The 11,249-nt window shown below is 36.7% G+C and overlaps 1 protein-coding gene across 1 annotated transcript; it reads left to right on the top strand.

The window, feature by feature from the left end:
- The first annotated feature begins 468 nt into the window (after window positions 1–468).
- Window positions 469–8,614, top strand: cxcr2 (chemokine (C-X-C motif) receptor 2). The gene is made up of 2 exons (XM_051906469.1): window positions 469–2,860; window positions 5,824–8,614. The coding sequence occupies exon 2, from the start codon at window positions 5,846–5,848 to the stop codon at window positions 6,872–6,874; it is 1,029 nt and encodes a 342-aa protein (XP_051762429.1). The 5' UTR covers window positions 469–2,860; window positions 5,824–5,845; the 3' UTR covers window positions 6,875–8,614.
- Window positions 8,615–11,249: the final 2,635 nt, after the last annotated feature.

The raw sequence follows: 11,249 nt of genomic DNA, 5'->3' as shown, positions 1-11,249 counted from the left end.
TTAGCAGACCCTCGATAAACACACATCTTGGCATACAGGCCTAGATCACTATCAGCACTTCTTGTGCTTTTAGGAATTCCAAATGGAAATTAGGGGGTTGGAACAGGAAAGTGAAAGTCTTACAGTGCATACGATGGACACTTTACTATCCCATGAGGCCAAGGGAGAGGATTTGTGAATGGCAGTGAAGCGACGCAACTGATGCTGGTAGGTCACGTGATTAGGGCAACATGTAGTACGTCCAGATTAGTCATACTATACACATTCATACTATATAGAATGCACTTTTTTAGCGGTCGCAAAGTATTTACTTATTCAAAATACAACCCGAATTCCGGAAATGTTGGGACGTTTTTTAAATTTGAATAAAATGAAAACTAAAAGACTTTCAAATCACATGAGCCTATATTTTATTCACAATAGAACATAGATAACATTACAAATGTTTAAACTGAGAAATTTTACAATTTTATGCACAAAATGAGCTCATTTTAAATTTGATGCCTGCTACAGGTCTCAAAATAGTTGGGATGGGGGCATGTTTACCATGGTGTAGCATCTTCTCTTCTTTTCAAAACAGTGGGAAGACGTCTGGGCATCGAGGTTATGAGTTTCTGGAGTTTTGGTGTTGGAATTTGGTCCCTTTCTTGCCTGATATAGTCATCTTTTACGTATACTGTAAAAAATATTCCGTAGTTTTTACAAAATAATTTTGGCAACTGTGGTTGCCAGAATAATTTTGTAAAAAATACAGAAAAACTGTAAACACATTTACAGAACAAACTGTCAATTTTACAGTATAAAACTGTAATTTACAAACAAGAAAATTTGAATGTAAACAAGTAAATTCAACAATGCATACTACTACTAAAATCTGTTTTGTACCTTTAACATCTACTGACAACCACCATAATAATGCAGGTGGTAAAAGAGAAAGCCACATGAAGAATCAGAGTTCATCACAAGTAGCTTTTCCACGAGATGAAGTATATACTAATGTAAAGAGGGTGCAAAGAGTCATTCACGCAAATGCAAAACACCATCATGGTAACCCACAACACTTACATAATGCAATAAACACTCATTAAACAACAGAAGATGTAACATAAAACCCTAATGTACATAACTGATAACAAAAACTATTAAGAAACATGATTTTTTAAACAAAATACTTTCAAATATGGAGTGTCACACAGGGAATTGTGGGAATATCAGTTTACAGTTTTTGACTGTAAATTATACATTGATTTTACTTCTAAAAATTGTAAAAATTTACAGCATTTTACTGTGAAAATTACATAAAATGTCTGGTAAGAGCTTTTACAGTTTTTCCCTGTATATAGTACTGGAACTTACTGTTAACCCATTTACATTTTTTTTCCGTAGCGTTTTTACAATATTTCACTGTTAAAATCACATTCATTTTTTACAGTGTATATTTTTCGTTTAATGATGCACCAAATGTTTTCTATAGGTGAAAGATCTGGACTGCAGGCTGGCCAATTCATCACCTGGACTCTTCTACAACGAAGTCATGCTGTTGTAATAGCTGCAGTATGTGGTTTTGCATTGTCCTGCTGAAATACACAAGGCCTTCCCTGAAACAGACGTCACCTGGAGGGGAGCATACGTTGCTCTAAAACCTTTATATACCTTTCAGCAGTCATAGTGCCTTCCAAAACATGCAAGCTACCCATACTATATGCACTTATGCACCCCCATACCATCAGAGATGCTGGCTTATGAACTGAACGCTGATAACACGCTGGAAGGTCTCCCTCCTCTTTAGCCCGGAGGACACAGCGTCCGTGATTTCCAACAAGAATGTCAAATTTGGACTCGCCTGACCAAAGAACACTTTTACACTTTGAAACAGTCCATTTTAAATGTGCCTTGGCCCACAGGACACGACGGCGCTTCTGGCCCATGTTCACATATGGCTTCCTTTTTGCATGATAGAGCTTTAGTTGGCATCTGCAGATGGCACGGCGGATTGTGTTTACCAACAGTGGTTTCTGGAAGTATTCCTGGACCCATTTAGTAATGTCATTGACACAATCATGCCGACGAGTGATGCAGTGTCATCTGAGGGCCCGAAGACCACGAGCATCCAACAAAGGACAGCAATCAAACTTCTAACAGCAGGTGCAGTGACGCAATGACTTTCCCAATTGGCGATTGGCTCTTTTATTTAGAAGGTGGGACATATTCAGCCATATTGCACTTTCTACCATTCATAGTAATAGGAGTGAACCGTCTTTGTATATCTAAAGTCTTTGGTACAACACAGTCACAGGGATTTGTATCATTTCAAAGCCTAACTTTTATTGTTAATTCCAAACCTGAAGCGAACCTGAAGTGCAGTTTGTTCACAAGCCTGAAGCAACTGTACAGTTATGTGTGATTCTGAACCAATAAGATTTCGTTGTGGGCAGGGCTATCAGAAAGTTGCAGGCACTATTTGAAGAAAACTTTTATGGCACACAAGTATGAGTGTATGTATCAAACAAAAGCAAGCCAGAGTCAACATTATAACCTTCTGTATATCACTATTGCCAATACATGAACAGTTAAGTTTTTTGTTGACTTTCTTGTGAAACTGTAAGACTGATAATATCTATTGTTCTATCTCTCTTTTTCTTCTTCTTCTTCTTCTTCTTCTTTTTTTTTTTTTTTTTTTTGAGTACTCATGCAGGAAGGAAAGGGACGTGGTAGTAATAATCAGTTGTTATCTAACCAGTCATTCTCACAAAGCTGTCAGAAATCAGCCAGCAAGTATCGGATAATTTCCACTGAATGATTCCTAAACCCCAGACAAGCAGGCCTGATAAATCTCAGTAAAATCACAAAAGATAAAACGGTAAGAGAATAAAATCTTGATCAATATATTTAGTGTTTGTACAGCTTTTAATCAGGTTAAAGATTGATTAGTCAGTATGACTTAAAGTAAAATATTTCATTGATTTATTAAAGTATACTTTTAGATTTATGCATTTAAGTATACAATATACCAGTCAAAAGATTAAACATACCTACTCACTCCTGATTCTTGTTAAGAATAATTAGTCAAGTTACATTTATTTATATAACACTTTATACAATACAGATAGTTTCAAAGCAGCTTTAATAAACACGAAAATGACAGTATTAATGTTGTAAAGATCTTCAATCATGAAATTTCACAATTTTGCAGCTCTAAAAAGGGGCTTTCACACCGAATAGTGTTAGGAACTGGCAACTAGTTCCCCGAGAACTAATTTCTCCCTCGGGCCATGTTCCTGGTTGCATTCACACCGGGAATAGGAACTCTGAAGCGGCCGACAGCAGCGTCTTTAAGCACGGCATTTACAAACGCTAAAAAACGGTGGATGGAGTGGATGCCGTGATCGGAGCTGTGTTTGTTGTGTTTCGTGGGTTTTGTGATAATGGAGATGGAATGTAAACTCATAATTTACAAGACTGAAAGAGCAAAAAGTGAGGCTAAGAAACGAAATCTCCTATGACAACTTTCAGTACTGCATATCATCGAGGCGGAGAAAAGAACACAATCTTGCAGACAACAGGTAAATGCCGTTATCAATGTTTTCCATGTTCGTGAAGTGAGTATGTTTACATGGCTTTTTTAAAATGCCAGGTGCCGGTGTTTGACATGCATTTGACCAATTAATGTACACTTACATCACTGATAGTTCCTATAGTGCTGGTTTAGACTCTACTCTGAAGTAGGAGCTAATTTAGCCCCCCCAAAAGAAGTTCCTAGAACTAAAATCGTTCCTAGTTCCTGTGGTGCGAACACGGCAAAATCCAAGTACTTCAGCCAATAGTTCTAGGAACTATGGAATGTTTCCTCTGGTGCGAAAGCCCCTAAAGACAATTAATTCCTTACATTTTTATATATATAGCACTTTTCTGGGTACTCAAAGTGCTTTTCATATGGAAGGGGGAATCTCCTCAACCACCACCAATGTGCAGCATCCACCTGGATGATGCGACGGCAGCCACATTGCGCCAGAACGCCCACCACACACCGGCTTGTTGGTGGAGAGGAGACAGAGTGAAGAAGCCAGTCAGACAATGTACGTTGTTTGGTAAAACGCATGTCAAATACCGGCACCTGGCATTTTTAAAAAGCTGTGTAAACATACAGTTGCAAGAAAAAGTATGTGAACCACTTGCAGAATCTGTGAAAATGTGAATAATTTTAACAAAATAAAGGAGATAATACATGTTATTTTTTATTTAGTACTCTCCTGAGTAAGACATTTTACATAAAAGATGTTTACATATAATCCACAAGACAAAAAAATAGCTGTATTTATTAAAATAACCCCATTCATAAGTATGTGAACCACTGATTCTTAATACTGTGTGTGGTTACCTGGATGATCTACCACTGTTTTTTTGTTTTGTGATGGTTCTTCATGAGTCTCTTGTTTGTTTTGAACAGTTAAACTGAGCTCTGCTCTTCAGAAAAAATCTCCAGGTCCTGCAGATTCTTCAGTTTTCAAGGATTTTTTGCATATTTGAACCCTTTACAGCAGTGACTGAATGATTTTGAGATCTGTCTTTTCACACTGAGGACAACTGAGGGACTCAAACACAACTATTAAAAAAGGTTCAAACCTTCGGAAGCAACAGAAGATACTTTCATGTTTCCCGGAAGACAAATTAAATACAATTTACCTTGATCTTCAAATTCCAAATGTTTTCACCCCCGTCTATTAATGCATCATGTTTTTTTTCTGGAGCATCAGTGAATGTTTGAAATTTTTTTTTATTAGTTGTGTTTGAGTCCCTCAATTGTCCTCAGTGTGAAAAGATGGATCTCAAAATCATTCAGTCACTGCTGTAAAGGGTTCAAATATGCAAAAGATGGTGGAAAACTGAAGAATCTGCAGGACCTGAAGATTTTTTTCTGAAGAACAGAGCTCAGTTTAACTGTTCAAAACAAACAAGAGACTCATGAAGAACCATCACAAAACAAACAAACAGTGGTAGATCATCCAGGTAACCACACACAGTATTAAGAATCAGTGGTTCACATACTTATGAATGGGGTTATTTTAATAAATACAGCTATTTTTTTGTCTTGTAGATTATATGTAAACATCTTTTATGTAAAATATCTTACTCAGGAGAGTACTAAATAAAAAATAACATGCATTTTGTATTATCTCCTTTATTTTGTTAAAATTATTCACATTTTCACAGATTCTGCAAGTGGTTCACACACTTTTTCTTTCAACTGTATTTACTTCACGAACATGGAAAACAGCAATAACGGCATTTACCTACTGTCTGCAGGGTTGTGTTCTTTTCTCCGCCTAGTGAAAAGAACACAACACTATCCTAGTGGCTAGTTTATATAGCTGAGTTCTTAGAACTATTCGGTGCGAAAGCTTCTAATAGTGCCATTATTCAGTAGCACTTTATTTTACTTTATACTTTACAGTCCTGTTCCGTATGTACATAGGCTACTATGTACTTATTATAGTAATTGCAATAACTGGGTAATAATGTAATAATTCTTACCCTGAACCTACCCCTTAAACTAACCTTAACCCATGTAGTTACCTTATATTACCTTCTACCTATACTACTTTCTTGGGTAAGTACACTGTAAGTAAGTGCACATACTATAAAATAAAGTGCAACCCATTATTCAGCTTAATTTATTTCAATGTTAATTCAGTTTAGTTTAATATCTGCGTTAATGCAAGTACATTACGAAACAAACTCACTTCAACTATAAAGCAGCTGTACACTTTTGTACACTTCTCATTTTGAATATGCTGGTCCTAATAAACTTTTTGTCCCCTGCAGTTGGCAGCCAAACTTCTTAAACATGGAAGTTACTACAGATTACATGTACCCTGAATTAATAACTCCCTGCCCGAACACTACGCAGCATCTGAACGGCACGGTTTTGGTCCTAGTCTACATCATAGTCTTCTGTCTGAGCTTGCTGGGTAACACTGTGGTGATATTCGTGGTGTATTTCATGGAGAACCGCAGGACGTCTACTGACGTTTACCTCATGCACCTGGCCATAGCCGACCTGCTCTTTTCTTTGACCCTTCCGTTCTGGGCCAGCTACATTCACGCCGGCCGCTGGATATTTGGCACCGTTATGTGCAAGCTGCTATCAGGCATGCAGGAAGCCACATTTTACTGCTGTGTCTTCCTGCTGGCATGCATTAGCGTTGATCGCTACATGGCCATCGTGAAAGCAACCCAATTCCTCAACCAGAAACGCCATCTGGTTGGCATAGTGTGTGCGTTGGTGTGGCTGTGCGCCTTTCTTTTGTCCATTCCCGTTATTGTGAATCGCGATGCCTTCACACCCGAAGGCATGGAGTATGCCATGACATGTCATGACAATGTAACAGCGGAAAACATGGACAACTGGAGGGTGAGCCTACGGATTCTCCGCCACACTTTGGGATTCTTCATACCGCTCGCCGTGATGTTGTTCTGCTATGGTTTCACCGTGTGTAAGCTCTGCCACTCGCGCAACAGCCAAAAGCAGAAGGCCATGCGGGTCATCTTGTGCGTCGTTCTGGCTTTTGTCATCTGCTGGTTGCCCAATAACATCACAGAGTTCATAGACAACCTGATGCGAGCCGGTGGAGTGATGGAAACGTGCCAGATGAGGGACAGGATAGATGTGGCCTTGTATGTCACGCAGGCGATGGCTTTCACCCACTGTGCGATAAACCCCATCTTGTATGCCTTTATTGGGAAGAAATTCCGCAACCAGCTCCTGACTTCCCTCTTTAAGAAAGGCCTGTTAGGGAGAGATGTGATGTCAAGATATCGAGTGGGATCTGTTTATAGCTCTGTTAGCTCTAGGCACACGTCAGTGACGCTGTAGTCAACTGTAGTTCTCTTATGAGGATACAAAAGCCTTTTGCTTCTGTTAAAGAAATAGTTTAGACACAAATGCAAATTTGGTCATTATTTTCTTATCCTTCATGAACCTGCTGTACTGTTTTAAAAAGCAGAATTTAGTTTATATAGAAGTAATTTTCTTAAAGAAACAGTGCACTCAAAAATGGGCCTGTTAGGGAGAGACGTGATGTCGAAATATCTAGTGGGATCTGTTTATAGCTCCGGGAGCACTAGGCACACGTCAGTGACGCTGTAGTCAACTGTAGTTCTCTTATGAGGGTACAAAAGCCTTTTGCTTCTGTTAAAGAAATAGTTTAGACACAAATGCAAATTTAGTCATTATTTACTTATCCTTGTTATAAAACTACAGAGTTTGTAACATAATAGGGGTGAGTAAAAAATGACAATTACCATTTTTGAGTGCACTGTTCCTTTAAGAAAATTACTTCTATATAAACTAAATTCTGTTTTTTAAAACAGTACAGCAGGTTCATGAAACAAGAAATAAGAAAGAGTGCGTTTGTGTATCTTTTCCTGATGATAATGATCTTTAATTTTTTTTTTTTTTTTTGGCTTGAGGTGACATGCCACGCTCCTGCTTTGATCGCTGTGGATCCATATCTAATAGATCTATGAAAAACACTCTGCAGAGGTTTCAGATTCTGTCAGAACAGAATAACAGATGAAAGCAGAGATTGTCTTTTTTTTAATATATATATATATATTATCTGTATTTTTAACTGTGTTGTATACAATACCACGGGTCAGTAAGATTTTTAAATGTTTTTTACAGAAATCTCTTATATGCTCATCAAGGCTGCATTTATTTGATCAAAAATACAGTCAAAACTGAGCACTGTAAATATTTGAAGGTCAAAAGAATAGCATTTATTTGAAATAACATTATAAATGTCTTAACTGTCACTTTTGATCAATTTAATATGTCCATGCTGAATAAAAGTAATGATTTCTTTCAAAAAAAAAAAAAAAAAATCTTATTGACCCCAAACATTTGAATGTATTTTAAACAGATTTTTTTAGTTGCTTGTTTCAGGGCATGTTATTTTTCTTCATATACTTTAAAATAATGTAAAAAAGCAAATTGCTATGTGTTGACTGCTTTACAGGTGTAAATAAAGTTGTTAAAGAAAAAATAGAGTTTTCTCACACATTAAACTGTTAAGAAATCAGTCTGCTCCTGGTCATGCAATAACATGACTTCAATAATGTCTCCACTTCCCTTCGACAACAAAACAGAGAGAAGTGAAGCAATCTGTTTTCCTCCTTAACAGGTCACAACCATAAAAATATTACAACATCATGCACACACAAACAGAGATACAAAGAAAGTTACATTACTTAACGTATGTGCCACTAAAATACAGAAAGTGTATAAAAGTGCTATTAGATTTTATTCTTTAAATCATATTTAAAAATGTTAAATCTCTAAATGTATGGCATATGTCAACTAGGTGTTAACTAAGATGAAATGACACCTGTTCATGTGACATGTCATCCTTAGATGTGGTTTGCATAAGTCTTGAGAAATGGAAACAGGAAAAGACACTTTTGAAATGCAGTCCAATTCAATTTACTTCTGTCTTTTAGCATGAACAAACTCTTCTCTAATTCCTAATGCCGTATCACATATGATCTTTATCATTATATCTGTTAGCAGTTCGCCAACTTCTGAATTGAGACAATAAAGATCATTTGTTGAGAACCACTGCCTTAGAACGGTTATTCCTCAATAATAATAATAAAACTAAAAGAACTAGTAGTAATCAAAAACTATATAATGTGACAAAGTATATATTAATGAACTAAAATTATTTTTGACATGTGGTACGCACAATTTTTAAAAATGTTTTCAGAGGGGAAAAGGATGTGGCTTCACACTCTTTGTTTTTCATTGTATTCAGTTTATAAAAATAGACTATAAGAGGTTGGTTGGAGATAATAAAGATAGAAGAACTGCAGTAGATAAAATCTTTATTTTTTATTTTTAGTTATTCTATTCACATGTGCTGTCTTGCCTTAGTTGATAATGATAATCACGATGAGAGTCATGAGATGATAGTCAGCTACTATCAGAATGAATCAGAATCAGAAAGAGCTTTGCCAAGTGTGTTTACATGTAATTTGTCTTGGTGACAGAAGCTTCCACAAGACAGACAGAATGACAGCGACAAGACAGATAAAAAAATAAATAAAAACTAGAATAAAATGTATGTACAGATATGTTATATACAAATGCAAGGGAATGTAAATAAAAGGTATGGTGTGCTAATATATAAATTTAGGTATAAATAGTGTTCTGTATTGCATGTTTATTGCCCAGTGAGGGCATTTAACTGTTCATGAGGTTGAGAAACTTTTCTTGTGTCTGCCTGTTTTAATGCTCTGTAGCTCTGACCAGATGGCAACAGTTCAAAGAGAAAGTGGCCTGGGTGTGAGGGTTCCAGAATGATTTTACCAGCCCTTTTACTCACTCATGGGGAGAAGCACAGTTTATAGCTCAGGACAGAACTAGATGGAGAGAGCTAGTAGCGGCCTTATGTCTCACAAGGAACAGGATTAAGAGGATTAAGCAAGTAGTATAGAGCACAACAGAACTCGGTCAGATAAATGCTTATTAAGGAATGTTTGTGTCAAAAAAAAAAATTAATTGTATTAAATAGATAGCTAAAAAAGCCACTGATTAGTAGCAAACACGTAGCTATTTGAAGCCTGGTTTCTCCCAAGGTTTTTTTTTTTCTCAATTTTTGTCACCCGATGTAGTTTGGGCTCCTTGCCACTGTCACCTCTGGCTTGCTTATGTCATTAATTAATTACTCACCCTCATGTCGTTCCACACCCTGTAAGACCTTCGTTCATCTTCGGAACACAAATTAAGATATTTTTGATCAAATCCGATGGCTCAGTAAGGCCTGAATCGCCAGCAACAACACAATTTATTCAACAATAATCTAGTGATGGACGATTTCAAAACACTGCTTCATGAAGCTTCGAAGCTTAACGAATCATTTGTTTCGAATCAGTAGTTCGGAGCGCATATCAAACTGTTAGAGTCACGTGAACTATTGAAGTTTCACTTATGACGTTGTAATGTTCGGCCCTATTGGTCGATTTTACATGGATTAAAATTGGGGTCAGATTATACTGTGTGAGCTTTTGGGGCGTTTAAGAAGATGAGACAGACAACATAAATGAATAAAAGTGTATTTACAATTTCCACATGGAACTTAAAACAACACAATAAAACTAGAAAAACTTAGGCCGTTTAAAAGCGTGGAGTCCATTTGCACCATACCCTAAAACAGTCCTTAAGAGGAGTGTGCTGAAAGTCCCAATGTGAAAGTGTCCACCGGTGTATATACAAAGTCCACGGAAGTGTTAATCCAAGTGAAGATGATGTGGTGTGCTGGAAAGGTAAGTCCATGAAACAACTCCGCAATCCAGCTTGTGGTCTTTCATTAATGACCCTGTTTGTTAGCCATGCTACCTCCTTTATGCTGGCTTACTTCCTTATTCCTGTCATGTGATCAGTCACATGACAGGCAGACCCAGACTCATTTAAAGACATACACACATTAAATAGATAAGAGGAATAAAATGGACTAAAAAACATGTAAACCAATTAAAACTGTATTATACATAAAATCATTGTAATAAATAGAGCGGTTAAACATGTAGTAAACGAAGCCTCGTTTACTGAAATAATGGGATTTTGGCGCTCTGAACCAAAAGAAACAAAACAGATTTGTTAAGCTTCGAAGCTTCATGAAGCAGTGTTTTGAAATCGCCCATCACTAGATATTGTGGAATAAAGTCGCTATTTTGTTATTTTTGGCACACAAAAAGTATTCTCATCGCTTTATATTACATTAAGGTTGAACCACTGTAGTCACATGAACTGTTTTTTAAATATGTTTTTAGTAGCTTTATGGGCATTGAAAAAGGGAGTGTTATTGCTGGCGATTCAGGCCTCACTGAGCCATGGGATTTTATCAAAAATATTTTAATTTGTGTTCCGAAGATGAACGAAGGTCTTACGGTTGTGTAACGACATGAGGGTAATTAATGACATAATTTTCATTTTTGGGTGAACTAACCCTTTAATATTCAACATAGTTTTTGAGAACCATTGTTTTAGTGATTGTTGTTTTATTTGTTTTCCCACACCATCTACATAGCTTTCTCTTGCTGTTTCAGTCATGTACATTTACGTCTATGAATAACCATTTGATGCATATTGTATGAATTTTACAGAGTGAAAATAGCATTTATTTGACCAAACATTTTAATAACCAAGTTGACTATCTAGTCAGCATGAGGTATGCTTATATGGTTGCCAA

The sequence above is a fragment of the Ctenopharyngodon idella genome, chromosome 9, assembly GCF_019924925.1.
Source record: "Ctenopharyngodon idella isolate HZGC_01 chromosome 9, HZGC01, whole genome shotgun sequence".
Classification (NCBI taxonomy): domain Eukaryota; kingdom Metazoa; phylum Chordata; class Actinopteri; order Cypriniformes; family Xenocyprididae; genus Ctenopharyngodon; species Ctenopharyngodon idella.
The sequence above is the reverse complement of the archived record's forward strand: the minus strand, read 5'-3'. Positions and strand labels throughout refer to the sequence as shown.

Excerpts from the sequence above, each read along its gene's own strand:
- cxcr2 (XM_051906469.1), top strand. The coding sequence starts at position 5,846 with ATGGAAGTTACTACAGATTACATGTACCCTGAATTAATAACTCCCTGC.